This window comes from Lissotriton vulgaris, chromosome 7 (assembly GCF_964263255.1).
Source record: "Lissotriton vulgaris chromosome 7, aLisVul1.2, whole genome shotgun sequence".
Classification (NCBI taxonomy): Eukaryota; Metazoa; Chordata; class Amphibia; order Caudata; family Salamandridae; genus Lissotriton; species Lissotriton vulgaris.
In genome coordinates this window covers 1,331,004,784-1,331,027,640 of record NC_141695.1, presented here as the reverse complement: position 1 = coordinate 1,331,027,640, position 22,857 = coordinate 1,331,004,784, and the positions used below count along the sequence as shown (strand labels likewise).

General features: G+C 47.0%; 1 protein-coding gene across 3 annotated transcripts in view; it reads left to right on the top strand.

The window, feature by feature from the left end:
* Window positions 1–22,857, top strand: part of LOC147703625 (zinc-binding protein A33-like) — a 121,474-nt gene that overhangs the window by 82,209 nt on the left and 16,408 nt on the right. For 2 of the 3 annotated variants that reach the window (XM_086931964.1, XM_086931963.1), the window contains exons 3-4: window positions 9,882–9,977; window positions 16,949–17,182. In XM_086931964.1, the coding sequence (XP_086788090.1) occupies window positions 9,882–9,977; window positions 16,949–17,182 (330 nt within the window). The remainder of the gene's footprint in view (window positions 1–9,881; window positions 9,978–16,948; window positions 17,183–22,857) is intronic. The other variant, XM_086931965.1, reaches the window with a different exon arrangement.

Below are 22,857 nucleotides of genomic sequence, written 5' to 3'. Positions count from 1 at the left end.
CTGGCAATGCTACTTTTTGCCCGACCAGCTCATCCACATTGCTACTACCACCAGATAAACTCTGTGAGATGGTAGTATTCAACTCAACCACTCTACGAACATTTTCTAGATTCCGCACCAGAAGGATACTGCCTGGAAACACTCTGAATGTCATAAATGTGCAGTGCTGTGTCTGTATCCTTGGCCTAGGGACTATGAAAGTTGGTACTGGTACTTGTGATATCTCAAAAGCTTTAAACTCTACATCTCCTCCGAAGCTGGTGGCATCCCCAACACCTATTTCATCTGTGGCACTGCTGCCTACACTTGGCTCCCCTGTAACTGGTCCGGTACCTGCTATTTGGCCTTCCTCCTTTCACCAACATATTCTACCCATGTAGGTAATCACCTGTTGATGAAGGGCGCTCTGTGCCACTCGCGTAGGGGCGTCATATCAGCAGAGGATACAGCAGGCCAGGAAGCCAGGGACTTCTTTAAAGGTTTCCTTCCATTCTGGGGCCCCATGGCAAACAGTCTAGCTGTACGAGGACTGACCAGGGTCCTTGAGGCCATCACAGTAACAGCTGGTGCACTCCAACATCACTGCAGAGCTACAGGCGGACCGCCTTATAACGCTTCAAAACCGCATGGCCCTTGGTGGCATCCTTGCTGATCGTGGTGGTGTGTAAATTGTTCGGCTCCAGCTGCTGTGTACATTCTAGACAACGCACCTACAGTGTACGATGTTCCAACATCTGCATCGCCTTTCTTCTGAAATTCATCTGGATGATGGCAACTGGTCCCTCACAGGCTGGATCTGGGGCCTCCTTTCCTAGTGGGGGTGGAGGGTCCTCCTCTTCCTTGCCTTGGGAGTAGCTGTCCTGGTGTCCTGCTGTTTGTGCTTTCAGTGCCTGCCAATGCTCTGTACAATGTGTGTCCAGACCATCAAACCTCCACCCTCTAACATTCACAACACCAATATGATGATGCTCCAACAAGAAACAGATGTCCTTAGGAACATTGACATTTCTTAAAGTATTTGCCACTCCATGGAAAAAGGAGGGTCTGATAAAGTGTTCTTCTGATGGGCATCATTTGTACTGGGACTCCATTGTGTTTTTTTCATTGCCATCTCGTGTCCAACACTTCCACATGACCTACCTGGTCGTTTCTGCTGATGCCTGGGAAAATTCTAACTGATACGACCACTATCTTGCAGCCTGCGTCTCTGTCCAGGAACTGTTGCACACCCCCCCCCCCCCCACCCCCCCCCCCCTTTCTTTGCAGTTCAACAGAAAACCATGGGACACTCAACCCCTGGGTAAATGTTTTTGTTTTCCATCTCCTGCTCCCAGCCTGGTAAACATCCTTGACCCTGATCAGGTTATCTGGACAATGGTCTGACTGCTGGGCATTGAGCAGGGTGATTAAACAATGACCTGAAAGATCAGGCTTTGATCAAGCTGAGTGAACAATGATTTGTGTGCCAAGCCTTGGACAGGTCACCATCTACAAACCTCATCTGGACCAGGGGCCACGAACCCTGCTGCACACATCGTGTATTCTGCAGAATCACTTAAGGAACTGCAGTCCTCACACCTTCCCCTACCGCCTAGCGTGCGGGAGCGCACTGCCCTTCTGAGATTACTAGAAATCCACCAGGCCTAAGCATCCAGCTTGACCATGGTTCCACCCATTCCCGCCCCCCAGCTTCCCCACATGAACTCAGTAATGACACTCTCTTGCGAGTGTCTTACCTTAATACACGCTCTATGGTTAAGCACCAGTTCGACCTATTCCTAATTCTTAGTATGGACAAACCCAATGTTTTGCTCCTAACAGAGACCTGGCTCACGCCAGACTCCCATCCGGATATTTTGGCAGCCCTCCCCCCCGGATTATTACATCCTTAACGTCAATCGCCCTCTGAGCCGCCCCGGAGGAGGAGTAGCGGACATTATACACAAACTTCAGATTTCTGACCTCAGCCTCGCTTACCCTACCTGGGGTAGATAATAGTCATCAGCTTGGAAACCGCAGGTGGCGTCCTCTCCATACTATCGCCCCCCCCCAGCCGATGCCATCGTTCCCCTTGTCTTTGAGTGAACAGGTAGCTGACCTGCTCACTCATCATTCCAGACTAGCCATATTTGGCGACTTCAATTACTGGTTTGATGACGATCGAGCTGGGCCCCACGCTACTGAACTTTTTGAAATCCTGACAAACCTCAATCTGACTCAAAACATCTCTTCCCCTACTCACATCAAGGGTCATATCCTGGACCATATCTGACATAATCTCGTCCTGTCTCGTCCAATTATCTCCCCTTGCCTCTGGTCAGATCACCACTTGATCGAGGTCACATCTCAATTAAAGGGAAACTTAAAGCACCCACCCTTCCTGGTGGATTGTGTCGTAAATGGAATTCCTACGATTCCCAAGGGGTTCCTTGACTTCCTGGCCAACACCCGCCCCACCAACCACCCAGAATCAGGCATTGATTTGTTGCAGGACGAGAACCACCTGGCTGCTATCTGCCAGCGATCGATTCGCCCCTCTCACTCAATTCGCTCATACCAGACATGGTAATTCCCATCGCTGGTTTTCTGAGGAACTCAAAGCACAAAAATCTAAACTACGTCACCTAGAACGCAAATGGAGACTGGGCTACTTCAAGGAGGACTGCTCTGAATTTGTGAGGGCCCGTAACTAATATAAAAATGCTATTACTAAAGCAAAGGCCTCACTTATCACGGAAAGAATCGATAACGCCAGCAATAAATCTAAAATCTTCAAAATTCTAAACAACTTCTCTTCCAATCAGAGAGTACGCCCAACTCGGGCCCCCCACTCAAGAAACCTGTAATGCGCTCAACTCCTACTTTATTAAAAAAAATTGTAAATATTAAAAATGCTATCCCCCTTCCATCTGTTAGCCCCTCTGACTCCCCCCCCCCCCCCCCCGCTCAACCCTTGTTCTTTCACTCAGTTCCCTCCTATTACCATTAGCACTCTCTCCGAACTCATCACCCGTGTCAAATCCGGATCTCCTAGGGACTTCTGTACCCCTCCAATTCTCAGGGCGATCTACTCTGCTCTGCCTGACAGAATCCTCCCTCTCCTGAACACTTCCCTCAGTTTTGGCAAGGTCCCCAGCGCATTTAACCCCTTCGATGCTCATGACGAGCTGAGCTCGTCATGAGGCACAGTGGAGCTGTGCTGATGACGAGCTGAGCTCGTCATGAACAATGGGAGTGATGAAATATCAGCACAGGAGGAAAATATCAATAGCAGCGAAGGTGTTAATGAAGCCATTCTGGTTCCTCTTCTGAAGAAAGCAGGAGCTGATCCCGCTAATCCGGCTAACTACAGGCCCGTTTCTCTCTTACCCTATACATCTAAACTCCTGGAGGCCTACGTGACCACCTGTCTGTCAGCATTTATCGAGAACTCTGGGTTCTTAGAACCAAACCAAGCTGGCTTCAGATTGGCGCATTCTACTGAAGCAGTAAACTTAAAAGTCCTCGATACCCTTCGGGAGAATGCTGACAGAGGGTCCCCACAGGCATTGGTCCTCTTGGACCTATCGGCCGCGTTCGACACGGTGGACCATGACATCCTCCTCCATCGTGTCGGACAGGCGGGTATCCAGGGACCGGCATGGGAATGGATTAAGTCCTTCCTCTCGGGCAGAGTACAAACAGTCCACCTTGGCCCCTTCTCTGGTACCTAGGCCCCCACTACCTGCGGAGTCCCTCAGGGATCCTCCCTCTCTCCCTTATTGTTTAATTGATTACGGAATTAAACACTCCTAAAGCATCTTGAGTAATAAGGTTTCCTTTTCTTTTTTCTTCTACAGACCCCTGATGAAGGGGTTTATACCCCGAAATGCATTGGGTTGTACATATAACTGTGTTGTATAATGTTTTTTATGAGAAATGCATATAATTCATGCATAGTGATTCCTTACCATTGTTTATGATTTGCCTAAATTGAAAATGTATTTTTGACTGAATTTACGATGAACTAATGATAAAGATGTTTTGAACAAACGTTTCATTTGAAAGATTTATATCTAATTTTTGTGCACGTTAGAGTCCTGGATATCTAGCGATACCAGGCCACATCCATACATACACTAAGTTCTGCAGGCACTAATCTAGCGCTGCACACGTATCGAACAAACGATTAAGCTACTATAAAACTGAGTGCAATACCCCAAACTATTCATTAACTTATAATTTCGCCCACTGATCCACTCTTTGCGCAACTGGAACTGTACTGTCCTTAACTATGCTGACGACCTGCAGATCATTTTTCCTCTAGACACCCTTAACGCGGCATCCGACCTTCGGGCAGTGATGCTTCACATCCAACAATGGATTATCTCCAACCAGCTCAAACTAAATCCAGAGAAGACGGAACTCATCCTGCCCGGTACCAGCCCTTCATACTGGGGCCCCCATTTCTGGCCAAACTAGCTTGGCACTCCCTCCGCCCCCTCAAATTCGGTAAAAAGCCTGGGCGTCACCATCGACTCCGACCTCTCCCTCAAAACCCATGTCGGCACCATCATCTCGGCCAGCATGTACCAGTTGCGAAATCCGAAAAATTTCCCACGAATCTCTGGTTCAAATCGTCATCTCTTTAGTCCTTTCCTGCCTGGACTTCTCAAATTCGGTCTATTGGGGACCATCCAAGTCCCTCATTTATCGTCTCCAATTGGTGCAAAACCAGGCAGCTAGGCTCATCTGCAAAGCCTCCAAATGGCAATCTGCTAGACCCCTCTTGGCCAAGCTCCACTGGCTGCCCATTGAACAAAGAGCTGCTTTCAAAATAGGCTGCCTGGTATATAAGGTCCGGCAGACCAAGGGCCCGGCCTTTTTGAAATCCCTAATCATCTCCCACTGTCCGGCTCGCAACCTCCGCTCTGCCCACCTCCACCTATTTACTACTCCAGAGGTCAAACTAAAAAAAATGGGTAGCTGCAGATTCAGCTACCTAGCACCTAAACTCTGGAACTCCCTCCCCCTTCTGATTAAAACTGCTGACACCCTGCTAAGCTTCCGAAAGAGCCTAAAAACCTGGCTCTTTTCAAACCTTATTTAAGCTATGGCTCCCATTCTCAATCTTAACGACAGCGCCAGGAAACCTCCGGTGTCAGTGCGCTTTATAAAAACAGCATAAGATAAGATCTGCTTATCAACTGCAAACACTGCCCTGATTGAACAATGGACTAACAGCATTCTCTGCATTCCCCTCATTCTAGCAGAATTAGCTGTGTGCCAGCGACCTTGGAGCCTTGCCTACTAGAGAGCAGACTCCTCCGAAGGGGTCTGTATCGCCTAAAAGGGCTGTGCTATGTTTTCCCGAATGCCATGCTTGGGTCAGTGCTGGGTCAGTGCTGTTGCTAGTTACGTCTCACATGGAGTGGTTGGTGTATTACAGGTCAGTGACCTGTGGGGACATGTTCCCAGCTAGGATTTGCCCACTTGATTGGCTGCACCTGGGCATGTGTGGTGTCCCTGGGCTTGACCAATTTAGCGTGAGGGAATGCCCACACCTGACACCAGGCTGACACTCCCTTGCATTACGGGCCCCATTTTGTAGTTAGCTTAACCTCGGCTCCTGGATGGCTGCATCTGCCTGCTACGAAACAGACAAGCCCTCACCTCTGAGCGCTCCGGGGGGGGGGGGATGTGCCATATTTGCCCATGGGATGGAGCCCTTCAAAAAAGAGGGACGAGGCAGAGGGGGAGCACCTGGCGGCCCCAAATTGGAGCCGGGTCTACTGACAGCAAAGTGTCCCCACAAAGCGGGCGTGGACCAGGATACCTTCAACAGGCTAAAACAGGCCTTCCTGGCTAGCAATACCCCTACGCACACTCTGCCTCCCTGGAACCCCGTTGGGTTGTTTACTGCACCCCATTCCCACTTACTGTTGAAGGCCGTTGGGACCCTAATGACGAAAGCCCATCCCACCTCTGGCTGCCTACCTCCAAACCTCACCCTACCCCAGATTCCCTGACTGTCTGCGCTGATATGCTAGACCTGTACGAGATTCTGCACTTGAGCTCTTCTTAGTGGACTCCATTGAAGAAAGTGGCAGCCTACATGGAGGGCCTTAGTCTGAAGCCCTTGGAGAAGGAATCGCCTAATTGCTTTTGGGGGGAATACCCCGCCACTCCTTTGAGCGGAGGAAGGCCCTTATGCCGGAGATTGACTAATGGATAGCCACCTTTTTTGCTGAATTTTGTCGGACCCAAACAAGGGGATAGATCGATCCCGGCAGGTGTCCCGGGACAAGCTTCTGGATACCAAGGGGCCTCTCAATAAGATAATTAGACCTGGCTGAAGAGGCCAAGTCATCGGGATCGCTAATATCGCAGAAATTCTTTCTGCCTGGGCGCAGAATGCAGCCCTAGTTCTATGGAATGCAAATTGCGCATTGTCTACAGAGCGAAGGTGCCCCTTTTGATTAAAGTGGGCGCCAAGCTTGAGGATTTAGCTGACTCTGAAGCAGAGACAATGGCTTTGGAGGTTCTGTTTGGGGAGCAGGTTATCAAAGAACTGGCCAGATTTGTCTATACCTTCATCTCCCTGGACAAAGCCCAGGCCTCAATTAAGGTTTTCCCCTTCTGGGTTTTCCACTGGTCTGGTCAAGGTATAGGCCCCTCAACTGGCTGTCCTAATGCAAAATGTCCTCCCAGAGGGCGAGGTTCCTGTCCAGGTTAGGACCAGGGCAGAATTGCCAACTTTTTCCCCAATAGAGCAGTGTGGCAGAGGAGCAGGAGCCTCCAACTTCGGTGAGTGTCCTCCCTTCCCTACTAAAAGTAGGGGGAGGCAGTTGGATTTTTTTTTTACCAGCTTGTACTTCAATCACAGTGGACGCCTGGGTCCTTCCGACAGTGTGGGGGTTTCATGTAGAGTTTTATGGGACTCTGCAGCCCCAAGGCCACTCTGTTTTGCAGCCCCGACATCCTTCCACCTAGAGACTGAATGATGAGTTTGGATCTCAATGACACCGATCTCTTAAGATTTTCTTTTTGTTTTTTCCCTCTCCCTCTGTGCCTTCTGCAGTTTCTGTGGTGGGGCCACTACTACGAATTTGCCACCCTGCTGTTCAGTCTCTCATCCACACCATGGTGCTTCACGATGGTCCTACGGACTGTTATGGAGCATCTACAGGAGCAAGGAGTCCGCCAAAGTCTATTTTGATGACCACCTGATAATGGGGCAACGCCAGCTTAGGTTGTTCCAGCTTAGAGCCGTGGTGGAACTGCTGCAAAGCTTGGGCTTTGCGATCAACGACCAAGTCTCTCCTGACTTCCTCTCAGAAGATGACTTTTCTTGATGAACTCAATCGATGCTATTTTAAGGCTCCTTTCCCGAAAGCTTACAGAGATTCGCCACAAACTGCAGCAGACCTTATCCAGACAGTGGGTCTCCCTTCAGCAACTGGCTGCCCCTTTGCCTCCTATAGTCTTCCATTCAGGGAATCTTCCTGGGCCCCCTTCAGTACCAGGCCCTTCAGAGCCTGAAGGCCGTGCAACTCCACAAGGACCTGTCTCACTATCGTGGGCCAAGATCGATTGGTTGTTTGACATGGAGACCTTGAATGGAAGGGCAATCTTCGGCTCTGTCCAGAGTTTGATTCCAGATGGTCTGGGTAGGGTGCCAGATGTGCTGTGTTTGCCACCAGAGGGTCATAGTCTCCTCAGGAACAGTTGCGTATATATTGTCTGGAGCTACTGGTGGGCTCTTTAGCAGTCAGATGCTAGACCAAGGACTCTATCCAGGCATGCTTGCTTCTCCAGATGTACAACGTATCAGCGGTCTGGTAAATAGACCATCCGTTTGGGGGGGGCAGGGGGGGGGGGGGGGGTGTGAAACCCGGTTGAATGAAGGCAGTCTCCGACCTAGCTGTACATTTCTGGCAATATTGCCTCTAGCACTGGATCAGTCATGATGGAATATTTGCTAGGTCAGGACAATCAGGTGGTGGACTTTCACTCCCACAATTTCTGAGACTCAAGCCTTTAGAAACTCCACTCAGCAGCGTTCTTACCTCCGGTAGAGGTGGGCCCTTTACAGTGGACCTCTTTGCCTCCAAGTTAGACCACCAAATGCCTAGGATTTTCAGCTGGAAGCCGGATCCTCCTGCAGTAACCACAGATGCCTTCCTCCAGGACTGGTTGCTGGAAAGTGGGTATGCATTTTCCTCCGTTTGCAGTGATCACGTGGGCATCCGCTCAAGTTCAACACCAGCACGCTGAAGTAGTGATGGCCACCCTGGTCTCTGGTTCTTCTGGAACTTTCCTGGGGTTTTTGAATCCCACACCCCCTCTTTCCAGAGCTTTTTATCAGCTCAGAGAATCTGCCTCATCCGCTGATCCCAGGGAGGTTAATTGCCTTTTGAAAGTGGCTGAAGCAGTCCTCTCCTAGTCCTGGGCTGATAGCACACAATGAATCAAAGATCCACCTGGACCCATTGATTGTGACAGTCTTGATTCTGTGGTAGTGGATGTGACCACATGCAGAATTTTTGGGTCTTAATTCTTTTCACTCTGTTTCAGCGGGTCATCTATCTCTGGACGGCTCCCTAGTTGGGGAGCATCCCTTTGTGTGCTGTCTGAGGGGCATCACTATTGCCTCCAGAGCCTAGGTAGTCATTGCTTTGGGAAGCGAACCGTGTTTAATCCAGAAAGGAGCTCTCTAAGTTGGCCATGATGCTTTGCCTCCTTTCCTGCAGCATTGTCTCAGATGTGTGAGCCCTGGACATCACCGGGCGCACATTCTCACCCGTTTGGGTGTGGTTAACGCTCCGTAGACAGATTAAGTTTGGGATGCAATCGGTTTCCTACCCGGCCTTTCTGTATTCCGCTGCCTCAAGGCTTATGTTGCAGTGTCTGCAGAATTCTGTCCCCCGGGGGAGTGGCAACTATTCATCGCACCGAGGAAACCCCATAAGGCAATATCTTCTCCCACTATGGCTCGATGGGTAATGCAAGAGGCTGATATCAGCCTGCGAATGTTTGGGGTTCATTCATCCCACAGATTAATGGCATCAAAGGCTGTCACTCTAGGGGCACGATTAGAGGATATCCTCAATGCTGCTGATTCGTCTAACAACCTTAGAAAGGTTCTATTTATAGCCAGTGCTGGATATGGCTAGTTTGTTGGCAAGTTAGTTTTTAACTAGCATAATCTTGGCCTCTGGTCCAGCCATAGAATTAAATATTTCCTAGCTAACCTAATTCAATTCTGTGTCCTTGCTTGTAGGGATGGATGCGAGTAAACATGATTCGTGAAAGGATGTAGTGGCTCTCGTGCGTCGAAAGAGGCAGAGGACTCACAGGAGGAATTCAGGAGCTGATCCAGGGCTCCTGATAGATTGAGGATCTGGGACTGTATCTTTTGGGCTTGTTAATTTGTTTCTTTGGCTTTTTATGGGTTCATGGGAACGGTACTTATTGATCTTATAAAATGGTTGCTGTTCATTAAAGTAAAAAGATGCGCGTAATCCTAGTCTCGGAGTCCTTAAAAGAATTGAAACTTTGTTACGTTAGCTTGGAAATTTTTCGTCCTGCTTCCTTGCTGTACCCATTTTCTCCTCTGATCATGAAAAATCAACTATTGTACAATTTCTGCCCCTCTCATTTAACTCGTCACTCTGTCTCCAAATGACTGTAGTCCTTCTCTACCGCAACTTTAGCTCTTCCACTTGGCTTTATTTTCATTTGGGCAGTATCTCCTGCTATGCAATATTAAATGGTGACATCAGCACTCTTCTAATCTGATTATAGGCCAGTTTGCTAAAGAAAGTATATTTTGCCAGAGGTATTCACTGTTCTGTAACATACAAGATCTTTCCTTAGGCATACTGTACTTTGCATTTCAGAAGCAGTTGGCTGAATCGGCAGATCCCCTGATGTCCACACTAAACAAACTTCAGGATCTAGAGAAGAAACAAGAGCAGTTTATTGAAAACCACAAGGTGAGCGATTTGTGCAGCTGATTCTCTGGACTAAAGCTTGTAGACTGATGTATTTGTTCATGTCTTGAATGGCTGATGCCACAGTCCGTGTTGTGTAGGCGAAGAGGTTAGCAGAGGAAGGACTATCAGTTGGATATAGAAATAATGCCTTTGGTATGTTGACCGAAGAGGTGCCTAGTATTGGCTGGTCTGGTTAGTTACCAGAAAAATCTCCCATCCAAAGTGATCACTATATGGTACATACTTGATTAAACCTAGCTACGGAGCTCTGGTGATAGGTACTATAGAAAATGCTGCAAAGCGTTGTAGCTTGTTGAAGTGAATCTACTTTCATGTCTACTTGAAGTATAATAGTTTAAAACCAAAAATTCACTGAGTCACATAATTGGGCAACAAAACATTGCCCCCCCACCTTCACCCAGATGCTAATACACACAGAATACTAAACGGACTTACTGTTTTTTATACACCATTACTAATTGAAAATGAAGCAGGTGCAGAAGAATGCTGTGAGGAATACAATCTACAGTCTATCTCATGACTGGACTGCTCCATTCCTTTCACTGCTCCGCCTGGAAGCTGCTGCTCCCTGCTGCTGACTGACCCTCTGGTCAGTGGTTTGAGGCCCTCCTCCACCCACAGGCTCCCCCCTGGTCCTCATCCCTGGTGGTCGACCATCTTTGCTGCTAGGCTGCCCAGTTTCTTTTCTGCCATTCTGTTTTTTTTTTATTCTGTCCTTTTACCTTCACCTCTTTTGCACTTTTTTCATTTTTTGGCGTGTGCAGCTGGTGCACCACTGCAAGCCAGTCTATGCCCGTCCATCATGCCTGGACCGTGCTCAGCACCATGGACCCTGGTTCTCGTACCCTCCTTCACTACTATGCCAGCACCCTCCACGCCGGACACCACTCTGCCTGCAGTCGGACATCGACAATGGACACCAAAGGCCTGTTTTCTGCCCTGAATCCTCCCATGTTTTATCTTTGCTATTTCAACCTGTTATGTCAGGCTTCTTTACACTGATGATGAATCCGTATGTACCTAGTGACTATCTTGTGACACTCTTCAGAGCTTTACACAAACTTCCCAATGACTGAGCATGTTTTGTCAAACCGGGGTGTTATTAGGCACTCTTTGGCAGATAATAAGTGAGTTAGGTGTTGCTTGATATCTTAAGATTTTTTCAAAAGCTCCTGATACCTGGGACGGGCAAGCAAGATGTTCTAAGCACACTTATCTCCAATATACCGGTCTGGGAATTTAGTTTATTTCCAATCGATAGATGCTAAATTACCAATAATCTGTTCAGGGCATTCCCATAAGGATTGTGAGTAAGGTGTGTGATAGAATCTCCAGCACAATCTGTAACCCCGCAAGCCGAGGCTACTACTGTCTGACAAATCTTAACATTGAAGTCCTCACCATTCCAGATGGTCTTCAGGGGTTTATGGTGCTGCTGACTGATTTCATTTGCCTTCCTTTCCACTTCAGCCACTACCACCATGTTGCTGAATTGATGATCATAATTTATAGTTGCTAAATCCCAGTTCTCGCCCGTTGCAGATCAGGATGTGACAATCGAGGACAGTTAATGAATTTGAAGACCATAAGGCTGACCTTGTTTGCTATTAAGGGGAGTATACCGCTTTGCCCTGCCCTACCTGGTCAAGGTGGTTGTGCCGGGGTTTGAAGATAGATAACGGGCCTAGAAAATTGCCACCTCCCATTTTTCCTGGAGACATACCATGGAATTGTATAATTTTGTCTACCCACTCCTTATCTACCTTACTTGCATAGCCTGCAATATTCAATGATCTCTGCCTCCATTCTGACTTTGCCACATTCTTTTTCGCATTATCTACGATCATTGGTTGCTTACTTGTGCTCCTGATTTCCCCCCCTTGCATCTTAATCTGGTCAGTCATCTCACTCTCCTAAGCTTGCAAATGGAGCAAAGTGGTTCCTAGTTATTATTTTAGGAAGGACTCTGTGATGAATAGCTAGTGCACGAAAGGGCGGCATCCCCACCTTTCCCTTCTGTATTCTCATAATTTCATGTGGTTTATAGAAATACCTTCATGGTGCCACATAGTACCTGTTGAAGGTGCCATTGGGAGTTGGGTTAGGTCACCTACTATGAGGGTTATCGAAATGGAGTACGATGCAATCCACTGCCATGGTTTGTGGTCTGGCCAACCTAGGGTATTCATGCCATAATAGTGTCCCTGTTCTGGCAAACTTTGTCAGCCAATAGCTCACTTTGGCCATTAATTGCTTAGTAGATTCTTGTTTGTCTGAGCTTTGGGACGTTAATCAGGGTTATGGTATATGGGCACGCATCCAGTGGGAGGTTTAAATAAGGCGTTGATTGCCCTGCTGCTTGCTGGTTATCACAACTCCGGCTCGCCCTCTCCTCCCAGTCTTGTTTCACCTCCCCTACAATGCTCAAAATGGGCCTAGTGGCCAGGGTTATCATAGGGGGTGCCCCTGGAGTTCACTCTGGAGTTTACATAACTGGCTGACACCTAGATATAGGATCTGGCATCTGTCAACTCAGTTTTTGATTAAATGCTCATCCAGCTGGCCCAGTTTTCCCAATATGCCCCCGCCCAGGTTTGCTCTTGAAGATTTCGAGGCCTATTCACGGCATTAATATTGTTAGGGATAGGGGATAGGTACAGGAGGCCCTATAGCCTGAGATGGCCCCCGTCCCCTTCGTCATCAGTTCCAAGATCGCTGTTCAATATCTTCAAAGGAAGACTTAGGTCGCATCATAGTTGTCAGGAGAACTTCCAATTTTTTCAAGCTTTCTAAGTGGAGGCCAGCCTGGTCTTCAGGTGTTGCATTTGCACATGTGTGTTGATTCAAAATCACAATGCAGTAAATTAAAAGCGGAAACGTGATTCTGTATATCTGGATAGCACAGGAGAATAAAGCCTTTCAACTAACGGCAGCAAGTTGGTTGTACATCTATATATATGTGCAGTACTAGCACAGTGATGGTGAAACGAGCAGTTTTGAATCAATTGCAATGCAATAATACTCAGTCAAAATCAAGCGGTAGGACTATCAATCTCCCCGCTCCCCCCCCCCCACCCCCCGGGACTGAACTTTCCACAACTCCAGAAAGCCCGCTCCAATCTCTCCCTGGGAAGGGCATGATGTGGGAAGCAGTTGTGGGTGACAGCAGATCGGCATGACTCCATCTGTGAGCTTCACTGAGTGATTTGCACCTCTCCGTTGTATGCAGTATAAGTTGGCTTACACGACACCATGTTTCTTTCCTGTGCCTGTTGCACTTGTGGTGTTTAGTGCTCTTCCCAACCCATCCCAGCTGCATCTTGCACCTTCCCTGGTGCCAATCAATCCTTCTCCCAGGGCCTTCAGCTACTCCCAGGCGCATCCAATGTCCGCTCAACAGTATGTCTCACAGCCCACCTACCTCTGCCAAGGCGCTGTTTGACACCAGGCTGATAGTTGCGTCTATTGAAGATGACCAGCGTCACATGAGTCTTTCTCAGCATGGTACAGGGGTTTTCCTGCATGCAATTTTACTCCTTTGTACTGCCTAAGCTAGAGAGCCATTTTGCGTCCATATCTTTCACACACTATTCACCATGTACAACAATTAGGAGGGGGGGCAGCAAGACTACAAATTACTGGCTTCCTTTCTCATGCATTCACAAACTTGTTGCCTGGAAGTCCAGCGTATAAACCATGAGGTAGTCCCCCAGTAAAAACTACTTTAAGTGCAGGCTGGGCAGAGTGTGCACTGCCTCTCCGCCAAACCAGGCAACATTTACTGCTGCTAGGCAGCTGATCCTCAGCTGAGATTTAGGATTTAAAAGTGGCAACCCCCCCTCATTGGTGCTCACTTGGGGCGTAGAAGATATCTTACCCAGTACTCTCCACAGGTAAGTGGTACACAGGTCACACCTTCACCCCTTTTCCGCTCATCTGGTGCGCCCTTCCTCCCCATTTACTCATTTCGTTCATAATCTTCATTTACTCAATCAGTAGTTTGATCTCCTCCCACCCTGCATCTTATGGAGTCCCATCTCGTTACACTTTGCTGGATTATCTTTCTTGCGCAGTGCTCCGGATGTGTAATCTTGGCCATTTTAGAACAAAGTGAAGACTCCTCCTATTCGCATCCACTCTTCAATCGTCAAGAAGGAGAATAATCAAAGCAGTGGCACGTATTTGGATTTTCTGAGTTCCTGCAGATACAGGAGTGTCTAGGTTTCTCATTTTGCCATAAGTGATTCAATACTCTGAGGGGGTGTCGTGCCTAGATTGGGGTGTGTGACTCCACGCAACTGAAACCCCTTTAAATGTATACCCTAGGGCCCCGGGTAGCACTAAGAAGCTAACCTCACTTTGGACTATGTTCAGTGGTTGTGTTCTTCAGCATGTCTCCTCCTAATGCCTCTTTCCAACTCCTTTGCATCCAGGCGATAACGAGCTCAAGCCATCCTAAACTAGTAATTTGTGACTTAAACGGAGCCGCACTGTGGCATAGAGTCTCCAGATTAATTGTGGTGTACAATTGGGAAGAAAACTAGCAAAGTTAGAGTGCGGTGGTGTCCAGTAACATGGAGTAGTACAGTTGTGGGTGTAAGAAACTAAAGCGTCATTAGAGAATTCAAATGGGGGTGAAAGCAGCATTAATAAGAAGCCTTAAGCTGTCTCCAGGAATAATACCAAAATGCTTATAAAATTAGTGTTCCAAACAGAGTAAGAATGAAGACTATGAACAACACATGTTCTTGGCCCATGCTCTAGTGAAGAGCTAACACAACGGAAGGGAGAGCCTACAGGATGTAAGCGATTGAAAGATCGCAAATTAGTAACAGTTGAAAAGTAGTGGTATGCTGTGGGTTGTAAGCACATTGAATTGTAAGCAATGGTCTCAATAATTGTGATTTAAAACTAGTTTCACTGAAACTAAACCTAAAGTCCCATCTCCAGTGCGCCCTGAAAATGTACAAACTGGGATGCAACGTAGAAGCTGCTTGTCATGAGGTTTCCACCAATGTTCCTGGGTGATATATTGTTGCTCCTGGCCTCTGCTCTTTCTTTTGTCAGGTCTGCGCTACTTTTGCTTTAGGTGCCAGTTTCCTAAAACCAGATCTCTGCCAACTCCCTCACCAATGGTCTTTCTACGCATCAACATTCTGTTAGTGATAAACCAGGAGATCAACGCTGGTTGACTCTAATATTTTGCGTCACAGCACTCCGCCGTCAGTGCCATGAAGCAGGAAATGAGCACGGTAAAACCCTGGATTGTAGATGCAACAAAGCTGTACAGACAGGCCCTAAACCCTGCACTCTGTAACCTAGCTTTGATCTGATGGTCCAGTTACTCTTCTGTAGTACTAAAATTACCACCTGGCATCCGTGAGTAGCAGATGAGGCACATGTTGAACTTCAAGCCGACCAAATACTTGTGTACTCTCTACTGCAAGAGTGAAGATTACCTTAAAGGGCTGCCAAGGCTTTAGGCGTAGACTCCAGATGCAGCAGGCCAGACCCCTTCCTGACATTTTGATCATACTCTTAATGTCTGCCCTTCGCTGCTCATGTTACTCCACACAGCACATACACTGGACTGAACCTAGTGTCCAATACAACAGCAGCTTAGGGAAAGCTTATGTTGCTTGGTCCCACTTCAAGTGACCAATACAGTAAAGCTCTTACCTTGAGGAAAGCTGAGCTTGGAAACTTTGGGGTGATCCAAAAGTGCTGATGCCAACTTTATTCTCCACAAGCTTCTAGTCATTTATTTGTTCCAAGTGTTTAGCACGGAGCACTCTGCATTACCCAATCGTTTCAACCAAAAAAGCAGTGTATTGTGAGCGGGGGGAGGGGGGGGGGGTGAGAGAAGAGAGACCTGTTGGGACAAAAGATGATATGCTGCATTAAACAATGGCCCTCTAATATGCTTGGTTTCTTCCGCTGTACTAGAATCGGATGGTGTCCTCACTGCCCTCGAACACTACATACCACTCCGGTGTGAAGACTGACACGGTTATTGCAACATACTGATTCTGAAATCCTGTATACCAGTTTACTTGCAGGGTTGTTACACTGGAGCATGGTCATCCAGCAGAATTCAAGCCTTCAAACACTGAAGTCTGAGTGCTTTCCCAAGGTTTGGTTTGAGCGTTGAGGATCAAACTAGACTCTAGTACAGTTGATACATCTTATCAGCTGGAGTACTGGATTCTTTTTCAATTAAACTACTGTATTGTTCCAATAGATGGGAATTCCCAGCTTTTGCTGGCATTTAAAGGAAGGTGGCACTTTTGATCTTCTCCAAAAGCACCCTTGCAAATTTCTCTGCATACTGAGGTTTACCATTTTTCCTATCCAGGTTGTGCGCTAGTCCTGATAGTCGTATGCTGTTGAATAGTATTCTTACATCTGTCGCAAGACTGTACCATGACTCAGTATTACCGTGAATGTACATGCCCTAGGCACACCACTACAAAATGAGAACTAGTAAATCGAGATCTGAACTGCAGTGTGTGTGAAGGTTGTGAGGGCGTGAAGAGGTTCCCTTTGGGCCATTAAAAGAAGTTTGTGGATTCCATCAATTCTTTTATCCGTCATCTGTCCGCACCTGTGAAGTTTAACCGGAGATCCCCACCTGGTAACTCTGCCTTTGAAACTACTGTTGCCAGTGAATCTTGTAACAGTAACTCCTGGTGGTGGGGGGTTCCCAGGTGTTCCTCTCGGACCTTGTAATGTGCCTTATGGCTTTCATTCTGGTCCTTTGCAAGACTGGCAAAGCGCCTTTTTAAAATTGTCTCCATTACCAATGTTTTAAAACCTTAAACTCTACAGAATGTTTGTTTTTAGAGAACTTGATTGGACCATTGTTTTTCGTCTCATGAAGTGGTTACGGAACGGACTGGTAGTGGCGTGGTTTTGTGGGCTGGGGTTATTGAATTAGTCTTCTTTTTCAGAAGACCGCTTCTGAAATCAAGAGTGGCATCTCCTCCACATTTGAAAAGCTCTACCAGACCCTGAAGATAGAGGAGAAGCGCACTCTGGCAAAGATGACGACCGAGAAAAATGCTTCCCTGAAGGAGACTGAGGAGCAGCTGTCTAAGGTGAAGGAGGATTGGTTGCAGATCCAGAAGACTATGAATGCTGCTCAAATCCGCCTCTGTGAGCAGGACCCTCTGCTGTTCCTCACGGTAAGCGGACACTAATTGGCACCAATTACATTGTTAGCCTCGGGTAAGGAAGAGTTGGGGGTGAGCAATTTACACCACTTGTGCACTGGATGGTTTTGGTCTTTAATCACACTAGTCTCCTTGAGTGCATGGCTTGAACCATGTGAGTTTTTCAAATTCCTCAATTGACAATTTAACCCTGTAACACCACAAAGTGAGTATTTCTTTGGTCTTAAAATGTTAATCGTCGCAGTACTAGATTTGACAATTTTGCAAATCTTCAAATGTAATTTCTCTTAAAAATTGTGAGTTTTTTCTTTCATGTATTTAGCACTGTATGAAATACTGCACTAATGAGAAATTGCCCTTGCAGCAATGCCCAAATAGAAATAATGTTGCATTTTTATTTACGTTTGTTGACTTGGTTCTTCAGACTTGTTCTGCTTCTTCTGAAGTATGTGGATGCAGCCGATTTGTAGGTGGTCTAATCTTGCACAGCAGAACAGGAAAGTGTAATAGGATGTAATGCTCTGGGCTAGACTATCACCGGTGGAGGAAAAACCTAAGGATATGGACTTTTCAGATGCTGAAAGTGAGTTTGACGTGTCTGCATGAGGAAGCTCCTTTAAATTGCTGTTGAAATCTAATTGGCGAAAGCAGTTTCTTTGCCTGGCTAATTCTTGCATTGTCTGGTTGCATTTATAGCTCATGTTGGTTCTTTATGCAGCGTGTTCCTTGTAAAGTTGACTAGAAGTGGGTTTCTGAATGTCACGAAAGGCAAGAACTGCTCATGTATTTAGTGCAAAGTTTGCACGGATTATCATTCCCTAGACTCCAGCTCATGGTATTCCACACATGCATTGCATACACTTCTGGAACCCTACCATTAATTATTACCACAGTGACCTAAAAGCTGCAGCTTAATGCATAGCTCATTTTTCCCCATGTTGGCACCTGACTCTATCAAATGGAAGTAAAGTGGTACACTAAAATTGGAGCCTGTAAATGTCTTTCGTGAAGACATTCGATTTGACCGTGACCATGAAAGAGAAGAAAGTGACTTGCAGAGTTCATTTATTGGCATTAAACAATTGGTGGCTTCCTAAAATTGAGGGTCACAAGACTTTGAATGTTGAAAGTTAGTTCAATAGGCATTCTGGGTGAGGGGTCAGCAAGATTATATTAGTACTCTCTCACTCCAGTAACAATCTGCTCTTTGGGCATCTTATTTTCAAACAAAATGGATGCAGGGGGTCTGGAAAAAAAGCAATCAATTACTGGGTCATGCTAATAGTGTGCAAGTCTTAAAAAAAAATATTGGTTTTAGGATGCAAAACCCTACTCGCCCACCCTTGGGTGGAATGTTTCATCATCTGGTTCCTCCTCACACGCTAGCAAATGTTAGTCGTGTGGACTACAATTCTTTTAAAGCTGGAGAGGAGCTCTTGAATTATATCTGCAAGCTCCCTCCAATGAGGGATATGTGGTGTGGGTAAGGTTGTGCAGACTGCAATGGAGAACATTGAAAGTGATGTAAAATGTCCCTTTAGGGAGGCGTTCGAGGCGCGAGGCAAAGAACTTTCTTGAATGGAGAACCACACCATCCAGGTTTTGCTTTAAGTGGACAACCGTTTTAATTGTTAGAACAACAAATGGCCTCTGGCTCCTATTGGAAGTTTTGGATTTTGAGTGAGCCTATGTTGAAAGTCAATCCATTCTAAATCTTACATTATAATTGGCCCTAAAGACTCTCACCCACTCATCATTGAAGAGGTCGCCATTAGTAAACTTCCCAATTTTACCTACTAGGGGTTTAAGTTGTCACATTATTTAATTTGGGGAAAGCTTTTGAGCCAAAGAGCTGGCAAATTTGATGGGGCAATAGATACTATTTTTAGATTTTCAAAACGTCTGCCATAAGCCCATAAAAGAACTTTTATTACTGCATTAGAGCTAATGTCATTCCTAGGCAACGTATGGGGGCTGGTGTTTCGGGCTACAATAAGACTAGAAACTTTCAGGTGACCGAGAACAAATTCTTGGGTGGGTCAGAGTGTAGCCAGTCTGGTTACTCATTTTGAGGCTGCCTCCCCTTTCTAGAAGATCTAGTGGAAGTCAAACGCTGTGTTGTGGCTTAAGATTTGGCTCACTACACACTGTATATTCTTTCACCCAATTAATTATCTGAGGCTAAATGGAGTAGATATTAACCCCTGGTTCACAGAAGTTTGAAAGACCCTCTCGGTTCTCGATGTCAAACTTTCTTTTTCCTAAAGAAATTAATGCTCCTTTAAAAAATGTGATGAAAACGGCTATTTCCAATTACTGAATTTAAGCAAGAGTAAGTCCGAATGTGTCCTCTGTTACAAGCTATCTGGATCTAAAGCAACTTGAGGAACCTAAATTCACTCTTATGGGTGTCGAATCCTGGACACAGGTTTTATTTAACACGTTTTAGACTAGGCACAATACACTTTTGGTTGCTTATCCCCAGCAGGGCACCTGGTTTCAATGTTTGCAGTGTTTATACTCCGCCTAGACTTACATTTCTGTGGCCCCTGTTGTGCTCCTTTGCTTTGAGTTCTCACATTGCTTGAGGGTTTAAATCTTCTCTTAAATTTAGGACCTGAATTTTGCTGTTTGTCTTATGTTTGTCATGCGCTTATTCTTAGAAAATCCATGACCTAAAATCGTATTGTTATATTTTAATCGCTATAAAATGTGGAGTTCATAAATGTTTTATTGGGGCATGCATGGAGTCATATTGCAGAAATATGTATAGACTGAAGGTCTGGTGCTTGAATTTCTGGTCTTATTGTTATATTTAACTTTTTAGCCGTTTTTATGTGTTAATGCTCTTTTATGGCATGGTGTCAAAGCTCTGACAGCACACTATTCATTAGTTAATTTTCTTCGGATTTGCACTAAACCACTCTAGGTTTACTGGGTCCAGACCGATCATGATCTTTGATTTGCAGATCTTTCAGTACCCTCCTGTTTGATCGAACAGTATTGTCTGCATAGTGGAGATATCTGATCTCTTCCCTGCCCCAGTCTCCTATTTCGGGTGACACTGCCTGCCTTGTGACTATTGCTGTTCCATTTATGCTGTAGTTAGCCTATCGGGGTACAAACCTGCACCCCTGCTTAAACCTTTGTCTATATCCTTTTGCTGTTACCACCGCCAGCCTTCCCACCATCTAGGTTAATAAATATTTATTGCGGTCATCAATGCTTGGTTTCCAGTGCCCCAGTATCAGCCAGCGCTTCTGTCAGCACAGCCAAATGATTCTGCATAGTCAAAAAAGCAGATGTAAGCCAGTCATGAGTAAGGGTGTTCTTAGTACATCAGCGTTGTAATGGTAAACATTGTATCCAATGTCCCTGCCAATAAAGACCCACTCCTCTCAGCCTGGGAACAGTTGTTTGTCTGAGTGTCCATTTTCCAGAACGTTTATGCACCATATTACTCTTTTGTAATGGGTAGGTCGCTCCCTGATATCGTAGCGCTGGACTGCTACATTGCCTGCTTTTTACATTGTGCCAGATTGGTATCGTTACGCAGTGCTGGACTACTACATTGCCTGCATTTTCAATAGTGCCACATTGGTATCGTAGCGCTATATCTCATTGCCTGAGTTTACTTCGCCTTGTTTCGCTTTTGTTTCTGCTGCCATTTTGTTGTTTGTTTGCCTCCCAGCCCATCCCTCCACCCCGCTCCCGCCTCCCAGCTGCTCCTCCCTCCCACAGATAGCATAGGAATCGTCCTGCCTGCCCTAGCGCTATGACCATCCTGACTCCTGCAGAGGTGGTCGCTCCCCACGCTCCCTGATATCGTAGCGCTGGACTGCTACATTGCCTGCTTTTTACATTGTGCCAGATTGGTATCGCAGCGCTGGACTGCTACATTGCCTGCATTTTCAATTGTGCCACATTGGTATCGTAGCGCTATATCGCATTGCCTGAGTATTTGCTTCGCCTTGTTTCGCTTTTGTTTCTGCTGCCATGTTTGTTTGCCTCCCAGCCTGTCCCTCCACCCCGCTACCTTCTCCCAGCTGCTCCTCCCTCGCTCCACCCCCCTCCACTATCCACTTATGACAGATGCTTTTGCGTGCGGCGTTCACGCGCAGCGGTTGCACCCCGTGCGCGCTGAAGGTGCGCCTAAGGTAAGCCCGTCTACGCCCGTCCGAGCCTGGACCACGCCCAGCGCCAGACCCCCTGGCCCCCGCAAAATCCACTCCACCCGTGTAGCGTAAGACTCCACTACCCTCTCAGCACTTAACCCCGGCCGACTCCCAAACTGCTACCAAGCCGCCCCAGGACACACCCATGGATCCTTCACCTGCCACTCCTGCAAGTTCGACTCCATAAGGACCCACACCAAATCCACCAACTCCAAACAGAGCTCCGACACTAACCACCTGAAGTGCATCCTACTCAACACCCACTCGGTCCACAGACACTCCATTGAACTCTGGAACCTACTCGACACCACATCGCCAGACGTCGCCTTTCTTACAGAAACCTGGATGAACGCCTAATCAGCGCCGGACATCGCCATAGCCATCCCGTACGGCTACAAGATCATCCGAAAGGACCGCATCATCCAAACAGGAGGAGGAATCTCCATCGTTCATAAGAACACCATCCGCATCATGACCAGTTCCGATGACAACCTCACAACCGCCAAACACCTTCACTTCCAGATTCACACCGACCCTAAGACCACACTCAGAGGCACCCTCATCTATAGGCCACCCGGACCCAGCACACAATTCAGCGAAGACATCACTGACTTCATCAGCCCACACGCCCTCCACTCCGAGGACTACATCCTACTGGGAGACCAACTTCCACCTGGAAAAGAACAGCAAAACCACCACCCTTTTGGACAACCTCGCCAATCTCTGACTCAAACAACTTGTTGACACCCACCCCACCCACTTTGCCGGGCACACGCTCGACCCAATCTTCACCTCCAGCAAGCACATCTCCTTTAATCACACCACAGCTCTCCATTGGACCGACCACAGCTGCGTTCACTTAGACTACAAAAAGACTACGACCCACAACCAATTCCCCGGAGAAACTGGAATAAAATTACCACCGACCAGCTCTTCACATCGCTTCACCAAAACCCTCCTGCAAAATCATCGGACCCAAACCAAGCAGCCACCAACCTCACACAATGGATCACCCACAGCACTGACGAATTAGCACCCTTGAAAAACCATCAAATCAAGCAAGGCAGCAAAAAAGCCCCCTGGTTTAATGATGACCTTAAGAAATCCAAGGAGATCTGTCGCACCCTCAAGAGCCTGGCGAAAAAACCCAACCACTGACAACTTGGCCACCTTCAAGAACGCCACCCGCAAACACCACCAACTGATCCGATCTACCAAGAAATCAGCATTCAAGGATCGACTCGACGACAACGCCCACAACCGCAAAGAACTATTTAACATCGTCAACGAGTTTACCAACCCCACCGCCGGCACCAACGACATCACTCCCTCCCAAGACCTATGCGACTCTCTAGCCTCGTTCTTCCTCAACAAAATCGCTGACATACATAACAGCTTTGGAGACCAGCCCACCTCACCTACCTCCGAACTAAAACCCCCCTCCAACAACCTTTGCCCCTGGAACCCAATCACCACTGAAGACCCCATCCGCCTGATCACCATTCACTCAGG